The 26,977-nt window shown below is 52.3% G+C and overlaps 1 protein-coding gene across 3 annotated transcripts in view; it reads right to left on the bottom strand.

The window, feature by feature from the left end:
- The window catches only part of ABHD2 (abhydrolase domain containing 2, acylglycerol lipase), a 189,109-nt gene that overhangs the window by 124,455 nt on the left and 37,677 nt on the right, over positions 1 to 26,977 (bottom strand). For all 3 annotated transcript variants that reach the window (XM_033920668.1, XM_033920667.1, XM_033920666.1), the window contains exon 2: positions 25,859 to 26,057. In XM_033920668.1, coding sequence (XP_033776559.1) covers positions 25,859 to 26,052 — 194 coding nt within the window. In that variant the 5' untranslated portion in view covers positions 26,053 to 26,057. The remainder of the gene's footprint in view (positions 1 to 25,858; positions 26,058 to 26,977) is intronic.

Raw genomic sequence — 26,977 nt, 5'->3', positions numbered from 1 at the left:
AATTCGCAATCCAAGCCCCCCCGCGGGCGCTTGGATGAGGGAGGAGGAAGAGGGGACGCCAAACGAAAAGAGGGAGGCAAAGCCATAGGGGGCGCGGAGGGAAACCCCCCCCCGAAACCCCCCAGGCGCACGTGGGACCCCCAAAAGTCCGCACAAAGAAAGAAAATAAATTGGGGGCAAAAAACCCCTGGGGGTCCCCAGGGACTCCCTGCCCCAGCAGGGGTCCATGCTGAAACCTGCCCCTGTGTTCGCCATACAGGGGGAAGGTCACCTGAGGTTGCAGACAAAATGGAGGGGCCAGACAAAGAAAATGGCGAAGTTCCCGCCAAAAATGCTCCCTCCATGGCCTGTAGCGGCTGAGAAGACTGAACAGTCCCAGCCGCTAAGACAGGCAAGTCGGCATCAGCTGTCAAAAAATCAGCTGAGAGGGAATCCTTCGGGGAATCCCTCCGTGGGCGGTTGTGGAAGACCGGGCTTCCCCACTGCTCCAAGCCGACTCGCGAGGCACCATCGGCGGGGAGCTCTGGGCGCCTGCAGCCGCTGCCGACGGAGCTCCACCACCTCACCGACCCAAACCGCCGAGTTCAGGCCGGCCGCGAGTGCCTCGCGGCTGGACTAAAATTGTGGCCTACTCCCCCGGAGAAGGGCACAATTGCTCCAGACGCGACCTAGCTATAAAAAAGTGCTGGTTACATGAAAAAATACAGCAAAATACAGTTTTCTTAAAGGGAAACAACCCTTCAGACCAGCACTACCTCAGGATTTTTTTTTTTTTTTACAGAACAGACTCCACAGGCTCTCGAAGCAATATGCCTTGCTTGACTTAGGGGGCAAGGCTTACTGCTGAGGCTCCTCTAAAAAAATGTGGGGAGGTGGAGGAAGTGGGGGGAGGGACCCCGCTCGTGACCCGCCGGGTTTGACACCCCCGAGGTCGGACGGACCCCCAAACAGGGCCCGACCAAGCTCCGTCCGACCAAAAACAGGGACAATAAACCCCTAAACAAATTCCAACAGCCCTACCAAGAGAGATGGGTACAGATCACTCAACACCTGCTGGAGACTGAAAGAAGACTGAGGGAAATAGAGAAGGGAGGATAGTATATACTGTCCCAAAGTTTTGTTTTCAGTCTCCACCTGCTGGTCATGATTAGATATATACCCATTCGTAAAGTTAACCTCTACTGGTCTGGAGAGTGCTAAAGAATGAACGATTACTGTCTTAGCAGGGTTGCTATTTTACATCTTTATGGTGAAATTAGAGCTGACATTGATCCCAAAACAGCTCGTTCACATGCAGTGTCTGGTCTTGTGAAGCTTCTTGCCGTCCTCCATTTTCTTGCCACCGGATCATTTCAGCGAGTCATCGGCTGTACGAGTGGTGTGGAACATCAGTGTGCAGATTTGTGTGACAGGTTCTGCAAGCAACCAAAAAACATTGAAGGCGGTACATCAGGTTTCCTGAAAGTTTGGAGGAAGAACATACAGTAAAAAAAATTTTTGTCAATTGCAGGAAGCACAATGTCTTGGGTGCCATAGACTGTACATAGATGGGACACTCCTTGAATGTATAAGTCATATGTGATTCCAACCTCCGGATCCTGGACGTTGTTTCCAAGTTCCCTGGTAGCTGCCATGATTCATACATACCCTCTGGGTCTATACATAAATATTATCTTTGTGGGAAAGCCATCGCTCTGCCTAGCTAGTTGATGGTTTCCATAAAAACTCAAATATGGACATCCAAAACAACTTCATGATATGATGGTGTGTTTAATTCGGGGATGAGTCCACATACTATCAAGGGTCTGCACTGTCACACGCTGAACCACTACACAAGGCTCGTTACTCTTGGTACACCGCCGATAGTGCTGAAGGGAACAGAAAAAAAATGGAACAATGGGTAATCCTTGAAAACCACAAAAAAAATAAATAAAGGAATGGACAAGGACTGCTACATATCTTGATGGACAGCTTCTCGGGGCTCAGTTGCAACCCTGGTTTGTTGAATGTACGAGGCAGGAGCGTGTTCTAGATGAAGGAAAAAAAAAGAAAAAAAATAAGGTTTAGACAGGAACTGTGTAAGCCTTGCATAACTTTAAGGACCACGACAAATTCCCTAAGTTTCAAACATTTCACAATACAAAAAAGGATCATAGACCAGGCTCAAGGATCTCTGGGCATGTGCACACACATAAAAACAAGAACACAAGATATGAAGTTCGGAAAAATTATTTGGGGAGTCCACACTGAATAACTGTGGTGTCCTTATTAGCTGTGTCCCATGCTGAACCTCATTGGAATGGGTGCAACTCTGTGTCCTCAGTGTACATCGCTGAGAGCGCTGAAAGTAAGAGGAAAAAATAGGGGATAAGGATTGCAAAAACCATAATGTCAATTAAAGAAAGGGAAGCAATTTTAATTTTTTGCATATGGATTGGGGAGGGAGGGGGGGGTGAGGTTTTCATTAATATTGTATATGAATGATAACAGAATATTTTTATGTGACATTTCTTTTAAGGTATAAAGAGGTGGAAGGGGATGGGAGTTATTTATTTTTCTGTTGTATAATATGGAAGATTTTAAAGTGATATTGTCTTATATATTGTTTAATATTTTGCTATTCACTTGTTGTGAATTATAAAAGGAAGGAGAAATTAGGTTCTTACCTGCTAATTTACTTTCTTTTAGCTTCTCCAGACCAGTAGAGGTTAACTTTACGAATGGGTATATATCTAATCATGACCAGCAGGTGGAGACTGAAAACAAAACTTTGGGACAGTATATACTATCCTCCCTTCTCTATTTCCCTCAGTCTGCCGAATAGCCAAGCAGAACCAAGAACTGGAAAACAGGAAGAAAACAATACTCCGAACAGGAGTAACAAATAACATACCCAAATGCTGTTGGAAAATGCAGAGGAGAAATACCCGAAGGAAAATGTCCCCACAGCTCGCCAGCTAAGCCAGCCGAGCCACAGCCGCTGTTCTTTAATTCTCCCCGGCCCTAGAAAAATACTAGAACCCGCAGCAAAAAACAAAAACTGCCCGCGAAAACAGCCCCAACAACAACAACAACAACAGACAGGGTGGGGACCTCTACTGGTCTGGAGAAGCTAAAAGAAAGTAAATTAGCAGGTAAGAACCTAATTTCTCCTTCTTTAGCACTCTCCAGACCAGTAGAGGTTAACTTTACGAATGGGACGTACCAAAGCAGTCCCTCTCACGGGCGGGACCCCCGAAGGGCCGATACCAGAACACGCTCACCGAACACCGCGTCCCGACGCGCCTGAACATCTACCCGATAATGTCTAACAAAAGAATACAAGGAGGACCAAACCGCAGCCTTACAAATATCCACCGGAGGCACGAGCGACGACTCAGCCCAAGAAGCCGCCTGACCCCGAGTGGAATGAGCCTTGAGAAACTCCGGAACAGGCTGCTGTTTCAGAAGATAAGCGGAAGCAATCGTCTCCTTGATCCAGCGCGCAATAGTAGCCTTAGAAGCGCCAGCTCCCCGACGAGGACCAGCCAGGAGGACAAAGAGATGATCGGACTTCCGGAATTCCTGGGTCCGCTGCACATCAGAGCGAAGGACCCGACCGACATCCAACTTGCGCAGCTGCCGTTGCTCAGAAGAGCCCTCCCGACCACCCAAGACCGGGAGAACCACCGATTGATTGACATGAAAAGGAGAAACAACCTTCGGCAGAAAGGAAGGAACAGGCCGCAAGACGACCCGCTCCCTAGACAACTCCAAGAAGGGAGCCCTACAAGAGAAAGCCTGCAGCTCAGAAATACTCCTAGCAGAAGTAATGGCCACCAAAAAGACCGCCTTCAAAGTAAGGTCCTTCAAAGAACAGTCGTCCAAGGGCTCGAAAGGCGGGCGCACCAAAACAGAGAAAACCAGATTAAGATCCCAAGAGGGAACCGAGGGCCGTAGGGGAGGCCTAAGCAACTTGGCCGCCCGCAGAAACCGAATCACATCAGGAAGAGCCGATAAACGCTGACCTGACACCAACCCTCGAAAGGTCGACAGGGCCGCAAGATGAACCCGGAGAGAAGACCAAGCCAGGCCTCTATCCAGGCCATCCTGCAAGAACTCTAGAATGTTAGGCAGAGAAGCGCGAAAAGAGGTCACTCCCCGCGCCCGACACCATTCCTCAAAGAGATGCCAAACCCGCACATAAGCCCGAGAGGTAGAAAGCCTCCGGGACCCCAACAGTGTAGCGATCACCTTGTCTGAATATCCCTTCTTGCTAAGGCGACCCCTTTCAAGAGCCACGCCGTAAGACAGAAGAGAGACGGGTCGAACAAGGGAATGGGACCCTGCATCAGAAGGTCGTCCGAGAGAGGCAGAGGAAGAGGAACCGCCACCAGGTGTCTCACCAGATCCGCATACCACGGACGTCGAGGCCAATCCGGAGCCACCAGCACCACCAAACCCGGATGATGAACAATGCGAAGAAGCACTCTGCCCACCAGCGGCTAAGGAGGGAACACATACAACAGCCCCTCCGTTGGCCACGGCTGGACCAGAGCATCCAGACCCTCGGCCAGCCCTTCCCTGCGACGACTGAAGAAGCGGGGCACTTTGGCGTTGCCACTCGTGGCCATCAGGTCCATCAGGGGCTGCCCCCAATCTTGCACTATCAACCGAAACGCTCCGGCGTCGAGAAACCACTCTCCTGGATCCAGGAAGTGACGACTGAGGAAGTCTGCCTGAACATTTTCTACCCCGGCTATATGAGAAGCCGAGAGGTCCAGAAGATGGGACTCCGCCCAAACCATGAGCCGAGCCGCCTCCTGCGCCACAGGAGTGCTCTTGGTGCCCCCCTGACGATTGACATAAGCCACCGCCGTGGCATTGTCCGACAGGACTCTGACCGACTTGCCCAGCAAAAGGGAGTGGAAAGCTAACAGCGCCAGCCTGACCGCTCTGGTCTCCAACTCGTTGATCGACCAGGAGGCCTCCTCCGCGGACCAGGTGCCCCGAGCTGAGTGGCCCATAAACTGAGCCCCCCAACCGAGGAGACTCGCATCCGTAAGGAGCACCGTCCACTGCGGGAGATCCAGACCCACCCCCTGAACCAGGTGAGGGGTCCGGAGCCACCAGCGCAGACTGCAGCGCGCCAAGCCTCGCAGGGGAACCGGAACATCCAAATCTTGCCTCCGGGGAGACCACCTCCGGAGCAGAGCATACTGAAGAGGACGCATGTGGGCCCGCGCCCACCTCACCACGTCCAGGGACGCCGCCATTGACCCCAGGACTTGGAGGAAATCTCGCGCCCGAGGACCCCGGGACGCCAAAAGCAGGCGAAGCTGAGATTGCAATTTGCTCACCCGGGCCTCTGGAAGGAAGACCTTCCCCAAGGAGATGTCGAACATAACCCCAAGGCACTCCAGACGCTGAGCCGGTACCAACCGACTCTTGGAAAGGTTGACCACCCAGCCCAGCGACCGGAGAAACTCCACCACCCGAGCCGTAACCCGGGAGCTCTCCTGCAACGACTTTGCCCGAATCAACCAGTCGTCCAGGTAGGGGAGAACCAGGATGCCCACCGACCGCAAGGCTGCCACGACGACCACCATTACCGTGGTGAACGTCCGAGGAGCCGTGGCCAGACCAAAGGGAAGCGCACAGAACTGAAAGTGCCGCCCCAAGATCGCAAAGCGAAGGAAGTGCTGATGAGAGGCCCGAATTGGAACCTGCAAGTAGGCCTCCGTCAGATCGAGAGACATCCAGGATGGGCCGAAAGGTCCCCTCCTTTATGGCCACCACAAAGTAAATGGAGTACCTGCCGGTGCCCCACTCCGTAGGGGACACCGGCACGACTGCCTCGAGATCTAGCAAACGCTGAAGGGTCTGACGAAAAGCCTGCGTCTTCCATGGAGTCTGACATGGAGAAGTGAGGAAAAGGTCCGGCAGAGAGCGGGTAAACTCCAGAGCGTAACCGTCCCGCACCACCTCAAGGACCCACTGATCGGACGCGATCTCGGCCCATTTGGGGAAAAATTTGCGCAGCCGGGCCCCCACCGGAACCAAAGGGGGCGCCGGCAAGGAGTCATTGCGCAGGACGGGAAGCGGGGGAACCGGCGGAGGGATTCCCTGCCCCCCGACGGGCCCCCCGAAAGGGCTGCATGCGCTGGAAGAACCGACCCCGGGAAAAATCCTGAGCCGGGAAAGAAGCAGCCCCACGCCCCGGGCGATACTTGCGAAATTCCCGCAAACGCCCCCGGGCAGCCCCACACCTAGACGCAGGGCGGGCACGGTCCTCAGGCAGACGGGGCACCTTCGAGTCCGTCAGAGTCTGAATCAACTCATCTAATTCCTCTCCAAACAAAAAGACCCCCTAAAGGGAACTTTAGTAAACTTAGCTTTGGACGCAGAATCCGCCGCCCAAGCGCGCAGCCACAAAATACACCGCGCGGCCATGCCATAGACTTAGCCGAAATCCGCACCAAGTCATAAAGAGCATCTGAGAGGAACGAGGCAGCCATCGCAATCTTCGCTACCTCCTGATCCACTAGAGACCAGTCATCAGACTCCCGATCCAGGACACGCTCAGCCCACCGAAACACGGCGCGAGCGACTAGCTCCCCACAAACAGCCGCCTGGACCCCAAAGGCAGAGACATCAAAATCATACTTAAGAAGAGTCTCTAACGCACGCGCCTCCGAGACCCTAAGAGCAGAACCGTCCATAACAGGCACGGTATGCCGCTTAGGAAGTGCCGAGACCACCGCGTTCCCCATTGGCGAAATTAAGGTAGCCCTACCTCCCTCCGGGACGGGATACCCAAGAGCCAAGGCGCACACCAAACGAAACTGCGCCCATAGGCCACTGCGCCAACACAAAATCCCGCAAATCCTGACGCACAGGAAAAGAGCGGGAACCAGGACAGACCCCCTGAAGCAGAGGGGCCCCCATACGCGGGGTCTCCGGCGGCGCCACTGCAAAAATGCAGCAAAAAGGAGACCTGCTACACAGGTCTAAAAGCTCATCCCTCTGAATAAAAAAGCGCACCACGGACGCATCTGCTCTGGAAGACGGGAAACCCGCCGCCCCGCTGCCAACAGGCGTCCCCTCTAGAGGATCCTGGAAGCCCGCCAAAGCAGCCAGGTCCTCAACCAGGCCAACACGCTCCTCCGCCCACCAATTCGCAATCCAAGCCCCCCCGCGGGCGCTTGGATGAGGGAGGAGGAAGAGGGGACGCCAAACGAAAAGAGGGAGGCAAAGCCATAGGGGGCGCGGAGGGAAACCCCCCCCGAAACCCCCCAGGCGCACGTGGGACCCCCAAAAGTCCGCACAAAGAAAGAAAATAAATTGGGGGCAAAAAACCCCTGGGGGTCCCCAGGGACTCCCTGCCCCAGCAGGGGTCCATGCTGAAACCTGCCCCTGTGTTCGCCATACAGGGGGAAGGTCACCTGAGGTTGCAGACAAAATGGAGGGGCCAGACAAAGAAAATGGCGAAGTTCCCGCCAAAAATGCTTCCTCCATGGCCTGTAGCGGCTGAGAAGACTGAACAGTCCCAGCCGCTAAGACAGGCAAGTCGGCATCAGCTGTCAAAAAATCAGCTGAGAGGGAATCCTTCGGGGAATCCCTCCGTGGGCGGTTGTGGAAGACCGGGCTTCCCCACTGCTCCAAGCCGACTCGCGAGGCACCATCGGCGGGGAGCTCTGGGCGCCTGCAGCCGCTGCCGACGGAGCTCCACCACCTCACCGACCCAAACCGCCGAGTTCAGGCCGGCCGCGAGTGCCTCGCGGCTGGACTAAAATTGTGGCCTACTCCCCCGGAGAAGGGCACAATTGCTCCAGACGCGACCTAGCTATAAAAAAGTGCTGGTTACATGAAAAAATACAGTAAAATACAGTTTTCTTAAAGGGAAACAACCCTTCAGACCAGCACTACCTCAGGATTTTTTTTTTTTTTTTTTTTTTTACAGAACAGACTCCACAGGCTCTCGAAGCAATATGCCTTGCTTGACTTAGGGGGCAAGGCTTACTGCTGAGGCTCCTCTAAAAAAATGTGGGGAGGTGGAGGAAGTGGGGGGAGGGACCCCGCTCGTGACCCGCCGGGTTTGACACCCCCGAGGTCGGACGGACCCCCAAACAGGGCCCAACCAAGCTCCGTCCGGCCAAAAACAGGGACAATAAACCCCTAAACAAATTCCAACAGCCCTACCAAGAGAGATGGGTACAGATCACTCAACACCTGCTGGAGACTGAAAGAAGACTGAGGGAAATAGAGAAGGGAGGATAGTATATACTGTCCCAAAGTTTTGTTTTCAGTCTCCACCTGCTGGTCATGATTAGATATATACCCATTCGTAAAGTTAACCTCTACTGGTCTGGAGAGTGCTAAAGAATAAAGAATTATTAAAAAAAAGAAAGAAAGGGAAGCAAATGAGCGCTACATACTTCAATACACAGCTTCTGCGGGGCCCACTAGGTGGCCTAGTTGGTTGCACAGGCGTTGACGTTGCGGGTCCTAGTAAATAAAATAAACCAAAATCTATTATTGCCTGACACTGGGTAGCACCTTCATTATACAAGATAGGACAAATACAAAAGAAATCCATTAAACTAATAACTTACCCATGTATGATGGAGATGACCATCCATGAAGCATGTGCGCTGCTCGCCAAGAAGCATTGGTATCTTGGACACCTGGAAAGGAGAAGGAGAAATTAGGTTCTTACCTGCTAATTTACTTTCTTTTAGCTTCTCCAGACCAGTAGAGGTTAACTTTACGAATGGGTATATATCTAATCATGACCAGCAGGTGGAGACTGAAAACAAAACTTTGGGACAGTATATCCTAGCCCCTCCTCTCTATTTCCCTCAGTCTGCCGAATAGCCAAGCAGAACCAAGAACTGGAAAACAACAGAGAGAAAAAACAATACTCCAAAAGGAGTAACAAATAACATACCCAAAATGCTGTTGGAAAATGCAGAGGAGAAATTCCCGAAGGAAGAATGTCCCCACAGCTCGCCAGCTAAGCCAGCCGAGCCACAGCCGCTGTTCTTCAATTCTCCCCGGCCCTAGAAAAATACTAGAACCCGCAGCAAAAACCAAAAACTGCCCGCGCAACAGCCCCAACAACAACAACAACAGACAGGGTGGGGACCTCTACTGGTCTGGAGAAGCTAAAAGAAAGTAAATTAGCAGGTAAGAACCTAATTTCTCCTTCTTTAGCACTCTCCAGACCAGTAGAGGTTAACTTTACGAATGGGACGTACCAAAGCAGTCCCTCTCACGGGCGGGACCCCCGAAGGGCCGATACCAGTACACGCTCACCGAACACCGCGTCCCGACGCGCCTGCACATCAACCCGATAATGACGAACAAAGGAATGCAAGGAGGACCAAACCGCAGCCTTACAAATATCCACTGGAGGCACGAGCGACGACTCAGCCCAAGAAGCCGCCTGACCCCGAGTGGAATGAGCCTTGAGAAACTCCGGAACAGGCTGCTGTTTCAGAAGATAAGCGGAAGCAATCGTCTCCTTGATCCAGCGCGCAATAGTAGCCTTAGAAGCGCCCGCTCCCCGACGAGGACCCGCCAGGAGGACAAAGAGATGATCGGACTTCCGGAATTCCTGGGTCCGCTGCACATAAGAGCGAAGGACCCGACCGACATCCAACTTGCGCAGCTGCCGTTGCTCAGAAGAGCCCTCCCGACCACCCAAGACCGGGAGAACCACCGATTGATTGACATGAAAAGGAGAAACAACCTTCGGCAGAAAGGAAGGAACAGGCCGCAAGACGACCCGCTCCCTAGAAAACTCCAAGAAGGGAGCCCTACAAGAGAAAGCCTGCAGCTCAGAAACACGCCTAGCAGAAGTAATGGCCACCAAAAAGACCGCCTTCAAAGTAAGGTCCTTCAAAGAACAGTCGTCCAAGGGCTCGAAAGGCGGACGCACCAAAACAGAGAGAACCAGATTAAGATCCCAAGAGGGAACCGAGGGCCGTAGGGGAGGCCTAAGCAACTTGGCCGCCCGCAAAAACCGAATCACATCAGGAAGAGCCGATAAACGCTGACCTGACACCAACCCTCGAAAAGCCGACAGGGCCGCAATATGAACCCGGAGAGAAGACCAAGCCAGGCCTCTATCCAGGCCATCCTGCAAGAACTCCAGAATGTTAGGCAGATAAGCGCGAAAAAAGGTCACTCCCCGCGCCCGACACCATTCCTCAAAGAGACGCCAAACCCGCACATAAGCCCGAGAGGTAGAAAGCCTCCGGGACCCCAACAGTGTAGAGATCACCTTGTCTGAATATCCCTTCTTGCTAAGGCAACCCCTTTCAAGAGCCACGCCGTAAGACAGAAGGGAGACGGGTCGAACATGGGAATGGGACCCTGCATCAGAAGGTCGTCCGAGAGAGGCAGAGGAAGAAGATCCGCTACCAGGTGCCTCACCAGATCCGCATACCACGGACGGCGAGGCCAATCCGGCGCCACCAGCACCACCAAACCCGGATGGTGAACAATGCGAAGAAGCACTCTGCCCACCAGCGGCCAAGGAGGGAACACATACAACAGCCCCTCCGTTGGCCACTGCTGGACCAGAGCATCCAGACCCTCGGCCAGACCGTCCCTGCGACGACTGAAGAAGCGGGGCACTTTGGCGTTGCCACCCGTGGCCATCAGGTCCATCAGGGGCTGCCCCCAAGCCTGCACTATCAACTGAAACGCCTCGGCGCCGAGACACCACTCTCCTGGATCTAGAAAGTGACGACTGAGGAAGTCTGCCTGAACATTTTCTACTCCGGCTATATGAGAGGCCAAGAGGTCCAGCAGATGGGATTCCGCCCAAACCATGAGCAGAGCCGCCTCCTGCGCCACCTGAGTGCTCTTGGTGCCCCCCTGACGATTGACCTAAGCCACCGCCGTGGCATTGTCCGACAGCACTCTGACCGACTGCCCAGCAACAGGGAGTGGAAAACCAACAGCGCCAGACGGACCGCTCTGGTCTCCAACACGTTGATCGACCAGGCGGCCTCCTCCGCGGACCAGGTGCCCTGAGCTGAGTGACCCAAACACTGAGCCCCCCAACCCAGGAGACTCGCATCCGTCAGGAGCACCGTCCACTGCGGGAGATCCAGACCCACCCCCTGAACTAGGTGAGGGGTCTGGAGCCACCAACGCAGACTGCAGCGCGCCAAGCCTCGCAGGGGGACCGGAACATCCATCCCGTGCCTCTGGGGAGACCACCTCCGGAGCAGAGCATACTGGAGAGGACGCATGTGGGCCCGCGCCCACCTCACCACGTCCAGGGACGCCGCCATCGACCCCAAGACCTGGAGGAAATCTCGCGCCCGAGGACACCGGGACGCCAAAAACAGGCGAATCTGAGATTGCAATTTGCTCACCCGGCCCTCTGGGAGGAAGACCCTCCCCAAGGAGGTGTCGAACAGCACCCCTAGGTACTCCAGACGCTGAGCCGGGACCAACCGACTCTTGGAAAGGTTGACCACCCAGCCCAGCGACCGGAGAAACTCCACCACCCGAGCAGTAACCCGGGAGCTTTCCTGCAACGACTTTGCCCGAATTAACCAGTCGTCCAGGTAGGGGTGTACCAGGATGCCCTCCGACCGCAAGGCTGCCGCGACGACCACCATCACCTTGGTGAACGTCCGAGGAGCCGTGGCCAGCCCAAAGGGACGCGCACAGAACTGAAAGTGCCGACCCAAGATCGCAAAGCGCAGGAAACGCTGATGAGAGGCCCGAATGGGAACATGCAAGTAGGCCTCCGTCAGATCGAGAGAAGTGAGAAACTCCCCCGGCTGAACCGCCAGAATGACCGACCGCAGAGTTTCCATACGGAAAGAGGGAATCTTGAGAGCCCTGTTGACCCCTTTCAAATCGAGGATGGGCCGAAAGGTCCCCTCCTTCTTGGGCACCACAAAGTAAATGGAGTACCTGCCCGTGCCCCACTCCGGAGGGGGCACCGGAACAACTGCCCTGAGATCTAGCAAGCGCTGAAGGGTCTGGCGAAAAGCCTGCGTCTTCCCCGGAGTCTGACATGGAGAAGCGAGGAAAAAAATCCGGCAGAGAGCGGGCGAACTCCAGGGCATAACCGTCCCGCACCACCTCCAGGACCCACTGATCGGACGTGATCTCGGCCCATTTGGGGAAAAATTCGCGCAGCCGGGCCCCCACCGGAACCAAAGGGGGCGCCGGCAAGGCGTCATTGTGCAGGACGGGAAGCGGGGGAACCGGCGGAGGGATTCCCTGCCCCCCGACGGGCCCCCCGAAAGGGCTGCATGCGCTGGAAGAACCGACCCCGGGAAAATCCCGGAGACTGGAAAGAAGCAGCCCCACGCCCAGGGCGATACTTGCGAAAATCCCGCAAACGCCCCCGGGCCGCACCCCCCCGAGACGCCGGACGGGCACGGTCCTCCGGCAGACGGGGAACTTTCGAGTCCGACAAAGTCTGAATCAACTTATCCAAGTCCTCTCCAAACAAAAACGACCCCCGAAAGGGAAATTTAGTAAGCTTAGCTTTGGACGCAGCATCCGCCGCCCAAGCGCGCAGCCACAACACACGCCTTGCGGCCACGCCAAAAGCCATAGACTTAGCCGAGATCCGCACCAAGTCATATAGAGCATCTGAGAGGAATGAGGCCGCCATCTCAATCTTCGCTACCTCCTGATCCACCAGAGACCAGTCGTCAGACTCTCGAGCCAAGACCCGCTCCGCCCACCGAAACACGGCGCGAGCGACCAGTCCCCCACAAATAGCCGCCTGGACCCCAAAGGCAGAGACCTGAAAATTTTGCTTAAGGATGCTCTCCAATTTGCGCTCCTCAGAGTCCCGCAAGGCAGAACCGCCCTCAACAGGCACGGTATGCCGCTTGGAAATTGCCGAGACCACCGCATCCACGACTGGCGAAGCTAACGTAGCCCGATCCCCTTCCGGAATGGGATACAGGCGAGCCATGCTGCGCGCCAGCCGAAACGGCGTCTCCAGCGTTTTCCACTGCTCCAGAATAATATCCCGAATATCCTGATGCATAGGAAAAGAGCGGGAAACGGAACGGATCCCCCGTAACAGGGGGTCCCCCACACGCGGAGTCTCCGGCGGCGCGTCCTCAAAACGCAAAACCGAAGAAACCTGCTGAATAAGGTCAGGCAGCTCATCTTTCTGAAAAAAGGCGCACCACGGACGCCTCGTCACTGGAGAACGGGAAATCCGACAACCCGCCGCCAGCTTCCGTCCCCTCCAGAGAGTCCTGGAACTCCTCAGAAGGGTCCAGGTCCTCCTCCAGACCGACCCGTTCCTCCGACCACAAATTCTCGTCCCACGACACCCGCGGACGCTTGGACAAGGGAGGCGGCGGAGGGGACGTCACGCCAGACGAAAGAGGCAAAGCCGCAGGGAGCGCGGAGGAAAACCCACCCCCCGAAACCCCCTGGGCGCAACCGGGACCCCCAGCCGCCTGAAAATAGGCTCTGCATAAAGAAAAGAAAAATTCAGGAGAAAAACCCCCCGAGGGTCCCAAGGGACTCCCTGCCACAGCAGGGGACCCAGCAGAACCTTGCCCCTGCATAGTCAAAACAGGGGGAAGGTCACCTGAGGTGGAAGACAAAATGGAGGGGCCAGACAGAGAAGATGGCGGTTTTCCCGCCAAAAAAGCTCCCTCCATAGCCTGAAGCGGCTGAGAAACCTGAATAGTCTCAGCCGCTAAAGCAGGCAAGCCGGCATCAGCTGTCAAAAAATCAGCTGAGAGGGAATCCTTCGGGGAATCCCTCCGTGGGCGGTTGTGGAAGACCGGGCTTCCCCACTGCTCCAAGCCGACTCGCGAGGCACCATCGGCGGGGAGCTCTGGGCGCCTGCAGCCGCTGCCGACGGAGCTCCACCACCTCACCGACCCAAACCGCCGAGTTCAGGCCGGCCGCGAGTGCCTCGCGGCTGGACTAAAATTGTGGCCTACTCCCCCGGAGAAGGGCACAATTGCTCCATACGCGACCTAGCTATAAAAAAGTGCTGGTTACATGAAAAAATACAGTAAGGAGAAATTAGGTTCTTACCTGCTAATTTACTTTCTTTTAGCTTCTCCAGACCAGTAGAGGTTAACTTTACGATTGGGTATATATCTAATCATGACCAGCAGGTGGAGACTGAAAACAAAACTTTGGGACAGTATATCCTAGCCCCTCCTCTCTATTTCCCTCAGTCTGCCGAATAGCCAAGCAGAACCAAGAACTGGAAACAACAGAGAGAAAAAACAATACTCCGAAAGGAGTAACCAATAACATACCCAAAAAATGCTGTTGGAAAATGCAGAGGAGAAATTCCCGAAGGAAGAAGGTCCCCACAGCTCGCCAGCTAAGCCAGCCGAGCCACAGCCGCTGTTCTTCAATTCTCCCCGGCCCTAGAAAAATACTAGAACCCGCAGCAAAAACCAAAAACTGCCCGCGCAACAGCCCCAACAACAACAACAACAGACAGGGTGGGGACCTCTACTGGTCTGGAGAAGCTAAAAGAAAGTAAATTAGCAGGTAAGAACCTAATTTCTCCTTCTTTAGCACTCTCCAGACCAGTAGAGGTTAACTTTACGATTGGGACGTACCAAAGCAGTCCCTCTCACGGGCGGGACCCCCGAAGGGCCGATACCAGAACACGCTCACCGAACACCGCGTCCCGACGCGCCTGAACATCTACCCGATAATGCCGAACAAATGAATGCAAGGAGGACCAAACCGCAGCCTTACAAATATCCACCGGAGGCACGAGCGACGACTCAGCCCAAGAAGCCGCCTGACCCCTAGTGGAATGAGCCCTGAGAAACTCCGGAACCGGCTTCTGACTCAGAAGATAAGCGGAAGCGATCGTCTCCTTGATCCAGCGCGCAATAGTAGCCTTAGAAGCGCCAGCCCCCCGACGAGGACCCGCCAGAAGCACAAAGAGATGATCGGAGCTCCGAAAATCCCGGGTCCGCTGCACATAAGCATGGAGGACCCGACCGACATCCAACTTGCGCAGCTGTCGTTGCTCAGAAGAACCCTCCCGACTACCCAAGACCGGGAGGACCACCGATTGATTGACATGAAAAGGAGAAACTACCTTCGGCAGAAAGGAAGGAACAGGCCGCAAAACAACCCGCTCCTTTGAAAACTCCAGGAAGGGAGCCCTACAAGAGAAAGCCTGTAGCTCCGACACCCGTCTAGCGGAAGTAATGGCCACCAAAAAGACCGACTTCAGCGTAAGGTCCTTCAACGAACAGCCATCCAACGGCTCGAAAGGAGGGCGCACTAGAACAGAGAGAACCAGATTGAGATCCCAAGAGGGAATCGAGGGCCTTATGGGAGGCCTGAGCAACTTGGCCGCCCTAAGAAAGCGAATCACATCAGGAATGGCTGACAAACGCTGACCTGTCACCAGCCCCCGAAAAGCCGACAGGGCCGCCAGATGAACCCGAAGAGAAGACCAGGCCAGGCCCCTATCCAGGCCATCCTGCAAAAACTCTAGAATGTTAGGCAGAGAAGCGCGAAAGGAGACCACTCCCCGCGCTCGGCACCATTCCTCAAACAGACGCCAAACCCGTACATAAGCCCGAGAGGTAGAAAGCCTCCGGGACCCCAAAAGTGTAGAGATCACCTTGTCGGAATATCCCTTCTTACTCAGGCGGCCCCTTTCAAGAGCCAAGCCGTAAGACAAAAGGGAGACGGGTCGAACATGGGAATGGGACCCTGCGTCAGAAGATCGCACTCGAGAGGCAGAGGAAGAGGATCCGCCACCAGATGCCTCACCAGATCCGCATACCACGGACGACGAGGCCAATCCGGAGCCACCAAGACCACCAGCCCCGGATGGCGAACAATGCGAAGCAGTACTCTGCCTACTAATGGCCAAGGAGGGAACACATACAACAGCCCCTCCGTTGGCCACGGTTGGACCAGAGCATCCAGACCCTCGGCCAGACCGTCCCTGCGACGACTGAAGAAGCGGGGTACTTTGGCGTTGCCACTTGTAGCCATCAGATCCATCAGGGGCTGCCCCCAAGCACGCACTAGCAACTGAAACGCCTCGGCGCCGAGACACCACTCTCCCGGATCCAAGAAGTGACGACTGAGGAAGTCCGCCTGAACGTTTTCTACCCCGGCAATGTGAGAGGCCGAGAGGTCCAGAAGATGCGACTCCGCCCAAACCATGAGCCGAGCCGCCTCCTGCGCCACCAGAGTGCTCTTGGTGCCCCCCTGACGATTGACATAAGCCACTGCCGTGGCATTGTCCGACAGGACTCTGACCGACTTGCCCAACAAAAGGGAGTGGAAAGCCAACAGCGCCAGCCGGACCGCCCTGGTCTCCAACACGTTGATCGACCAGGAGGCCTCCTCCGTGGACCAGGTTCCCTGAGCAGAGTGACCCAGACACTGGGCCCCCCAACCCAGGAGACTCGCATCCGTAAGGAGCACCGTCCACTGCGGAAGATCCAGACCCACCCCCTGAACTAGGTGAGGGGTCCGGAGCCACCAACGCAGACTGCAGCGCGCCAAGCCTCGCAGGGGAACCGGAACATCCATCCCGTGCCTCTGGGGAGACCACCTCCGGAGCAGAGCATACTGAAGAGGACGCATGTGGGCCCGCGCCCACCTCACCACGTCCAGGGACGCCGCCATCGACCCCAGGACCTGGAGGAAATCTCGCGCCCGAGGACACCGGGACGCCAAAAGCAGGCGAATCTGAGACTGCAATTTGCTCACCCGGGCCTCTGGGAGGAAGACCTTCCCCAAGGAGGTGTCGAACAGCACCCCGAGGTACTCCAGACGCTGAGCCGGAACCAACCGACTCTTGGAAAGGTTGACCACCCAGCCCAGCGACCGGAGAAACTCCACCACCCGAGCCGTAACCCGGTAGCTTTCCTGCAACGACTTGGCCCGAATTAACCAGTCGTCCAGGTAGGGGTGTACCAGAATGCCCTCCGACCGCAAGGCTGCCGCGACGACCACCATCACCTTGGTGAACGTCCGGGGAGCCGTGGCCAGCCCAAAGGGAAGCGCACAGAACTGATAGTGCCGACCCAAGATCGCAAAGCGCAGGAAACGCTGATGAGAGGTCCGAATAGGAACATGCAATTAGGCCTCCGTCAGATCGAGAGAAGTGAGAAACTCCCCCGGCTGAACCGCCAGAATGACCGACCGCAGCGTTTCCATACGGAAAGAGGGAACCTTGAGAGCCCTGTTGACCCCTTTCAAATCGAGGATGGGCCGAAAAGTCCCCTCCTTCTTGGGCACCACAAAGTAAATGGAGTACCTGCCCGTGCCCCACTCCGGGGGGGGCACCGGAACTACTGCCCTGAGATCTAGCAAGCGCTGAAGGGTCTGGCGAAAAGCCTGCTTCTTCCCCGGAGTCTGACACGGAGAAGCGAGGAAAAAATCCGGCAGAGAGCGGGCGAACTCCAGGGCATAACCGTCCCGCACCACCTCCAGGACCCACTGATCGGACGTGATCTCGGCCCATTTGGGAAAAAAGTCGCGCAGCCGGGCCCCCACCGGAACCAAGGGGGGCGCCGGCAAGGCGTCATTGTGCAGGACGGGAAGCGGGGGAACCGGCGGAGGGGTTCCCTGCCCCCCGACGGGCCCCCCGAAAGGGCTGCATGCGCTGGAAGAACCGACCCCGGGAAAACCCCGGAGACTGGAAAGAAGCAGCCCCACGCCCAGGGCGATACTTGCGAAATTCCCGCAAACGCCCCCGGGCCGCACCCCCCCGAGACGCCGGGCGGGCACGGTCCTCCGGCAAACGGGGAACTTTCGAGTCCGACAGAGTCTGAATTAACTTATCCAAGTCCTCTCCAAATAAAAACGACCCCCGAAAGGGAAATTTAGTAAGCTTAGCTTTGGACGCAGCATCCGCCGCCCAAGCGCGCAGCCACAACACACGCCTTGCGGCCACGCCAAAAGCCATGGACTTAGCCGAGATCCGCACCAAGTCATACAGAGCATCCGAGAGGAATGAGGCAGCCATCTCAATCTTTGCTACCTCCTGATCCACCAGAGACCAGTCGTCAGACTCTCGATCCAAGACCCGCTCCGCCCACCGAAACACGGCGCGAGCGACCAGTCCCCCACAAATAGCCGCCTGGACCCCAAAAGCAGAGACTTGAAAATTTTGCTTAAGGATGTTCTCCAATTTGCGCTCCTCAGAGTCCCGCAAGGCAGAACCGCCCTCAACAGGCACGGTATGCCGCTTGGAAATAGCCGAGACCACCGCATCCACGACTGGCGAAGCTAACGTAGCCCGATCCCCTTCAGGAATGGGATACAGGCGAGCCATGCTGCGCGCCAGCCGAAACGGCGTCTCCGGCGTTTTCCACTGCTCAAGAATAATATCCCGAATATCCTGATGCATAGGAAAAGAGCGGGAAACGGAACGGATCCCTCGTAACAGAGGGTCCCCCACACGCGGAGTCTCCGGCGGCGCGTCCTCAAAACGCAAAGCCGAAGAAACCTGTTGAATAAGGTCAGGCAGCTCATCTCTCTGAAAAAGGCGCACCACGGACGCCTCGTCACTGGAGAACGGGAAACCCGACAACCCGCCGCCAGCTTCCGTCCCCTCCAGAGGGTCCTGGAATTCCTCAGAAGGGTCCAGGTCCTCCTCCATACCGACACGTTCCTCCGACCACAAATCCTCGTCCCACGACACCCGCGGACGCTTGGACAAGAGAGGCGGCGGAGGGGACGTCACGTCAGACGAGAGAGGCAAAGCCGCAGGGAGCGCGGAGGAAACCCCACCCCCCGAGACCCCCTGGGCGCAACCGGGACCCCCAGCCGCCTGAAAATAGGCTTTGCATAATGAAAAGAAAAAATCAGGGGAAAAACCCCCCGAGGGTCCCAAGGGACTCCCTGCCACAGCAGGGGACCCAGCAGAAACCTGCCCCTGCTTAGACAAAACAGGGGGAAGGTCACCTGAGGTGGAAGACAAAATGGAGGGGCCAGACAGAGAAGATGGCGTCTTTCCCGCCAAAACAGCTCCCTCCACAGCCTGAAGCGGCTGAGAGACCTGAATAGTCTCAGCCGCTAAAACAGGCAAGCCGGCATCAGCTGTCAAAATATCAGCTGAGAGGGAATCCTCTAAAACCCGACCGTCGGCGGCTCGGGGAATCCCTCCGTGGGCGGACGGAGAAGACCGGGCTTCTCCACCGTTCCCTGCCGACTCGCGAGGCACCATCGGCGGGGAGCTCTGGGCGCCTGCAGCCGCTGCCGACGGAGCTCCTCCACCGCACCGGCCTGAACACCGCTTGCACAGGCCGGCCGCGAGTGCCTCGCGTCTGGAGCACAATGAGCACTTTTTCCCTTTAGAAGTGCTCATTGCTCCATACGCGACCTAGCTGTAAAAAAAGTGCCGGTTAGTTGAAAAAATACAGTAAAATACAGTTTTCTTAAAGGGATACAACCCTCCAGACCAGCACTACCTCAGGATTTTTTTTTTTTTTTTTTTTTACAGAACAGACTCCACAGGCTCTCGAAGCAATATGCCTTGCTTGATTTAGGGGGCAAGGCTTACTGCTGAGGCTCCTCTAAAAAAATATGGGGAGGTGGAGGAAGTGGGGGGAGGGACCCCGCTCGTGACCCGCCGGGTTTGACACCCCCGAGGTCGGACGAACCCCCAAACAGAGTCCGTCCAAGCTCCGTCCGGCTAAAAACAGGGACAATAAACCTCTAAACAAATTCCAACAGCCCTACCAAGGGAGATGGGTACAGATCACTCAACACCTGCTGGAGACTGAAAGAAGACTGAGGGAAATAGAGAGGAGGGGCTAGGATATACTGTCCCAAAGTTTTGTTTTCAGTCTCCACCTGCTGGTCATGATTAGATATATACCCAATCGTAAAGTTAACCTCTACTGGTCTGGAGAGTGCTAAAGAAAATACAGTTTTCTTAAAGGGAAACAACCCTTCAGACCAGCACTACCTCAGGATTTTTTTTTTTTTTTTTTACAGAACAGACTCCACAGGCTCTCGAAGCAATATGCCTTGCTTGACTTAGGGGGCAAGGGATACTGCTGAGGCTCCTCTAAAAAAATGTGGGGAGGTGGAGGAAGTGGGGGGAGGGACCCCGCTCGTGACCCGCCGGGTTTAACACCCCCGAGGTCGGACGAACCCCCAAACAGAGTCCGCCCAAGCTCCGTCCGGCTAAAAACAGGGACAATAAACCCCCTAAACAAATTCCAACAGCCCTACCAAGGGAGATGGGTACAGATCACTCAACACCTGCTGGAGACTGAAAGAAGACTGAGGGAAATAGAGAGGAGGGGCTAGGATATACTGTCCCAAAGTTTTGTTTTCAGTCTCCACCTGCTGGTCATGATTAGATATATACCCATTCGTAAAGTTAACCTCTACTGGTCTGGAGAGTGCTAAAGAAATCACAATTAGAAATGGGGTACACATAAGGTAGGGGGTTGAAGATCTTGCACATAGAGGTTACTTACCGCGTATGATGGGGCTAGAAGATACCGGATGTTCCACAGTGGGGGATGCATGTGGAGCCAGGGGGAGTTCCGCAGTTGGGGGCCAAACTATATACATGGTTCGAACCTGTAGAGATAAAGCGGTGTACAGATTAGTATCTCGCACACCAGGAATGGAGAAATAACAATGAAGGAGTGTCGGGGGTTGAAGATCTTGCACATGGAGGTTACTTACCACATATGATAGGGATTGAACATAAGGGATGTGCCATAGTGGTGGACGCATGAGGAGCCATAGGGTTCGAACCTGTGGATATAAAGCAGTGAACAGATTAGTATCTTTCACACCTTGAAAGGAGAAATTACAGTGATGAATGGTGTATACATATGCTGAAAGGGAGTGCTTCATCTCACACAGGGAGGATACTCATCATGTATGATAGGGCTAGAAGAGACTGTAGGTGCAATACAGGGGGTATCAGGGGGAGCCATAGGGTGTTCCGCTGGTGGAGCCACAGTATACACATGATGATTTGAACCTGTGGAGCTAAAGCATTGCATGTATTGTTATCATAGCCTGACCCCTTGAACTACATATGAAAAATAAAAAAGTATACCAATTAAGTTACATACCTACTGAACCTTATGGAGTACAAGTGGGAGTTACAGTTCGGGACTGCATCAAGGTCTGCAAAGCCTCACTATGTCTAACGACCTCCTTCATCAGTCCCTGGTTATGCCTCTGTTGCTCCACAATCACATTAATCAGCGCATGGTTATGTCTCCGCAGATCCCTAGATCATTAGTGTTCTCATGGAGATCCATAATATTTTTTTATGGAGATCCTGATTCTGCCTATGGAGATCAAGCATAGCATTAGTATGTGTCTGCATCGCTGTGCTAAGGCTAGCAATATTCTGAGACATTGCATGTGCACCTTCACCAATGTTTCTCAATACATTATGCACATCATTGTTCCACCTCTGTTGATCAGCCACAGCAGACTGCAGGATATGAATAAGTGCGTCCCAAGCTTGCCTGTCCCCACGGGCCCTCACATGCCCTCTCCCTAGGACCTGCCTTGCCTTCGAGGGGACACCTGGCAGGGAAGGTCGAGGAGACAAAAGGGCATGATTGCTGTGTGAACACTGTCTGTTCCACTTTCTCATCTTCATCATCTTGCATTGTGGTCGGAATTTGATCCACAGGGTAGGACAATTGAGAACGTTCTAAAAGTAAAAAAAAAAATAGATTAAAAACAAACAAACATTCACCCAACACTCACACCTTGCAAACAACTCACCTTCGTCTGCATAAAGGTCCGGTGACACACAAGATGACCCCCGACCTGACCCTGTAAAGAGACACACAACTCCTGTGTATGCTCTGAAGGAAGAAACAAAGCAGTTATTTTAGATAATAGACTTAAATATGTACTGTACAAGAATCCATCCCACCCTCCTGAAATCACAACTCACCATCTTCAAGATTCATATTCGGCGTAGCTGAAACTTGGTCAACCACTGTACATCTCCTTTTCTGTCCTCTTCCAACACCCGATGTCCCCTCCTGTGCCTCCTCTGAAGGAAGATAGAGAACGGAATTTGAGATGACAGACATATGTAATGTACAATAAAACATACCATCCTCCCTAGATCCCAGCTCACCTTCCTCTGCATTCCTAGACGTTGGAGGTTCAACAGTACACAATCTTCTTTTATGTCTTCTTTTATGTCTAGGGCGCCTTCAGCCCCTCCCTGGCCATTAGACACAATAGAATGTGTTTCCGCTATAAGATAAAACACAAATCAGTTGGAACAGCAGCATAAAACATGGAACGTAGAAATGTGAACTAACCCCAAAAAAGGACATTAAAGTCACCTTTTTTCATCATCGCTGGGTGGCACTGATGTATCCATATCACCAGGGACACCCATTATCTGTTCAGGACGCATGGTCTGAAATACACGACACTCCAGGTCAGTCAGCTATACAGCACATGGAGGGCCACTGCCGGTATATCTTTCTGAACTTGGCCTTTACCACGCCAAGGATGTCCTGCAACGGTGCTTGCATTGCAAGACAGTGTGTTTACAAACATCAAGGGCGCTAACATCAGAAGCTATTTTGGACCAAATAGCCAGTTTCATCCCAGAGGAAAGCCCTGTGTTCTGGAAAGATCTTTAAACTTTTCCACCACACCATCTACAAGAACATCAAGCTCTTCATCTGTGAATCTGCGTGCTCTGACCTTAGTGTTGAACACCCCCTGTGCCTCCATATCTCCTGCAATTGAAAGTAACAGCCAAGTTAGAATAATGAAACCCCCCCCCCCCCCCCCCCAAGAGTACTCTCATATCGTCATACCTTCCAACCTTAAGGTTTAAATACAAAAATGCCCATATATGTCCTGGAATTTAAAAGAACTGCAAGGTTCCATCGAATACCCTCCCCCCTATCCGAGGGTACAGTATCAAGTACAGTATTAACTGAACCTATGGGTCTCCTCACACCCTCCCCCCAAATCCGCAAGCAAACCGCCTACACTTTTAAACAACTTACCAAAAAGAAATAAAATGGAAGAGTTGTTAAGCTGGTTCGGAGCGCACTTTGATATCGCTCCGTAAAAAAAGGACGAACTCGAAGAATTCCTCCACCAGCAGTTCCAGTCACAGCTTCAACAGTTCGCTCACAAACCTCCAATGCAATTGCTTTCCATAGATCAACTTTGTGGCGGTATTCTGAATCAATTGGAGTCTTTGAAGGCAGTTCTTAGTGATGCCAAGATAAATGCGTTACAATAATCAAAACAGAAAAATGACGTTGATGGAAAAGAGATCTGACCTTCCTCAACATTCGTAAGCTGAAAAAACATTTCTTAACTAGAAAGTTTATTTAATCCTTAAAAGTAAGAGAAGAATCAAAAAGTATTCCCAAAATCTTAGAAGAGAACTTAATTTGTAGGGAGGCTCCAGAATCCAAAAGTACAGTGGAAGGAAGATAATCCAATTTTGGGTCTAACCACAGAAGTTTAGTTTTAGCTGCATTTAGCTTCATCTGGACAGACATAGCCCAAGTTTCAAGTTTAGAGATACAGTGATTTCTTTTAAAAGTTAAACTGGTAATATTTGGATCAATCTCAATCAGTATAAAAATGTCATCCGCATAAGTAAAAAGCTTATAAATATTCAAAGTTGTCATATAAAGATTGAACAAAATTGGGGAAAGCGGAGAGCCCTGGGGAACTCAGCAAGGAGGTTGCCAGGAATTAGAAATATTACCATCAATATTAACTGAATAAGATCGGGACAATAAGATGTTTTTGTTTATTTGTAAATGGTTTTCTACCAGAGCCTTTAATTCAGTAGCATAATTAAATTAAATAACTACTTCTAAAGTTTATAGGGATGGGCGGGGACGGATTCGAGAATCCAGCAGAGATGGGCGGGGACATATTTGATTCCAGCAGGGATGGGTTTAATTCCACCAAGGATAGGCAGGGACGGGCTTGATTTCTGTTCCCGTGCAACTCTTCCGTAAACTTTTAAAAACTTTTTTATTCGCTAAACATTTTGAAAACTAACTCTCTTGTACTACATTTAAGTTTACTTTATTTTTTTAATTTATTGTTAATCGCATCGAGTTCCCTTTGGTTGAAGACCAGGTATATAAGGTTAAGTTTTAGTTTTTTTGCCTTTATTTTCTCCGCCACTAGTTTGGAAAACCATATCGGCTTCCTTTTTCTCTTGTTTTTATTAATTTTCTTTACATAAAGGTCTGTTGCCATTTTTATCGCTCCTTTCAGCTTAGACCACTGTCTTTCCATTTCTCTTATGTCCTCCCATCCTAACAGCTCTTTCTTCAGGTACTCTCCCATTGCATTAAAGTCCGTATGTTTGAAATCTAGGACTTTAAGTATCGTGCGGCCGCTCTCCACTTTAGCCGTTATATCAAACCAAACCGTTTGATGATCGCCACTTCCCAGGTGAGCACCCACTCGAGCATCCTTACTCCCTTCTGTTCTGGATCAATCTCCCTCTTTTTCCCCTCACCACTCCTGCACAGTATTTCTTCCTCTCTCCTCCACCCCCATGTGCAACATCTCTCTTCCTCTCATTCCCTCCCTTGCTGCAAAGGGAGCTGGGAAAGAGAGAGGGATCCAGGGTGCATTTCTTCCATCCCCTCTACTGCCACATCCAACATTTTTCCCTTTCTCATCCACTATGCCCAACATTCCTCCCTCTTGCATCCCTTTCAATCTGTCCTGCTGTTCCCTCTCCACTACCACCACATTTCTCCCTATCCTCTTTTTCTTCCCTATGCATCTGTTCTCATTCCTCTCCTCCCATGACCAAAAAATCTCCTCTTTTTTCCATTCCCAGTATGCACCATCTCTCTTTCCCTCTCACTTATATACTCACGTCCAACAATTCTACCTTTCTATTTCCTCCCCCCACCTCAGCATCTCTTTCCCTTCCTCTCTCCTATGTCCCAAGTTCATGCCCACTCCCTTCTTCTGTGTCCCAGGTTTGGGCCCCTCCCATATCCCAAAGCGCTCCCTTCTTTATCCCAAGTACATGCCCCCTCTCTCTCCCTTCCTTGGTCCAACGTCCGGTCCCTCCTTTTCTTCCCCCCTTCCACAAGACTTTACCAAAGCCATCCAGGTCAGTTACCTCCTTCCTGCCTTCCAGCTGCACTTCTTTGAAGGCCATGGGCCCTACACAGGTTGATGTCAGAGGGAAAGCTTCCAGGTCAGCCATGGGTGGCATGCTGGGAGCACTGCACGCTGCTTTGTAGAGGAGCGAGTGTGGATGGAGGGCAGGAAAAGGAGGCGCACCAAGGTATTTGAGCCCCTCGATCTGCCTCCAACCCGGTGGGATCCCTGTGACCACGAGGGGATTCCCCATAGGATCCCCATCACCTGAGGGGATTCCCTGTGAGCTGAGGGGGAATTCCCACGGGATCTCCGCAGGTTCCACGGGATTTCCATCATCCCTGTGCAGCTCTCTAATAACTAATGTATGGACTCCTGAGTAAATATAACAGAATGCCTTTTGAAATAGTTTTAATGTGGTCTTAAACATCTTCAGATCTTTTAAAGCTCATATTTTTTTCTGGGAGAGCATTCCACAGTTATTGACCTTTGACATAAAAGATAGAATTCCTGTTTTCATCAAGATATATCAAACGAAATGAAGATACATCAAAGATATTAGACATTGTACACTGTTAAGATCGAGCAGTTGATGAAAATGCAGAGAAAAAGCAACAGGAGAAATTGTGCCAATCATTTTGCCTAGGATCTGCTATCCAAAGATGCTACAAGCTTCTCTCTAGCATCTACTCACAACTTTCATACTTAAAATGAGTGATAAACTATAGCACAACTTCAGAAACCAATGTAGTAATAAATAGAAGGAAACACTGCAGCAATTACTTACTCTTTGGTCAGCAATGGGCAAGATTTGATTAAAAAATGGGACAAAGGTGTATCCTGGAAAATTAGTTCTGGAGAAGCAGTCGGGCATTTAAGGTTCAGGCAGCGGATGATAATGTAAAGTGCTGCAGCAACCACAGCCAGCTTCACGCCATCAAAGACGGCAGGCATCTCGGGTGTTTCTAGTATCGCATTCATTTTGCCTGTTTAAAAAAAGAAGCACACATGAATGAGGGTTGCAATGGAAAATGTTAAAATACTTAAAAAAAAAATAAAAAAGGAAGATCTGCAGGAATTTCAAAACACCTAAGAACCATGGAAGTGGGAAATTCACACGAGAATAAATTCTAACATGATAAATGGAGTCAAGCATGGAGAAGGAGAAATTACCTGCTAATTTCCCTACTGTTAACTTGTAGACTGGTATAGTCCTTATGAATGAGTTATATGCCTCATTGCTACCAGCACAAACTGGAGACTGAGCACAAACTGGTATATCAGGCTAGAATCTGTCCAGCAACTCAGTCTGCCAAATGGCCAAGCAGAACCATACTTAAGCCTAACAGATTTAAAGTTTATTCAAATTTAAGTTTCAAGTTTATTTAAAATTTTGATTAATCACCTAATCATGTATTCAAGGCAATGCACAATTCTAAAAACAATTTATGACAGTATACAGAGAAACAAAAAATTAATATAGCAATTACATGACTTACAAGACAAACAAGCCCAGTACAGGATAAGGGATGGAAGTACAATTTCTCTCCACCCTAGCATAGTACTGCACCATAAAATAGATTACAGCCCACACTTTGTTACATAAAGTAATTGCTCAAGATCAACCCCACCTATTTTCTAAAGTTACTTGACTCCAGTATCACTGATACATTGTACTAACTATGAAATAGTTCATTTAATCAGGTACAAAGTTTGTCTTTGTCTTGTGTCCAGATGGCAGCACGTTAAATTATTCAGAATACTGTCAGAGCAACAACATTACATTCCTAGCCTCGGGCAACAAACAAGATGACTCCTGGGGGACCATGTAATGAAGACCTAACGCTGCATGAAAATGAGACTGCTATAAAGGTGCATGCTACTGAATACTATTTCATCATAATTT

This window comes from Geotrypetes seraphini, chromosome 14 (assembly GCF_902459505.1).
Source record: "Geotrypetes seraphini chromosome 14, aGeoSer1.1, whole genome shotgun sequence".
Classification (NCBI taxonomy): domain Eukaryota; kingdom Metazoa; phylum Chordata; class Amphibia; order Gymnophiona; family Dermophiidae; genus Geotrypetes; species Geotrypetes seraphini.
This window is presented reverse-complemented; position numbering and strand designations above follow the sequence as displayed.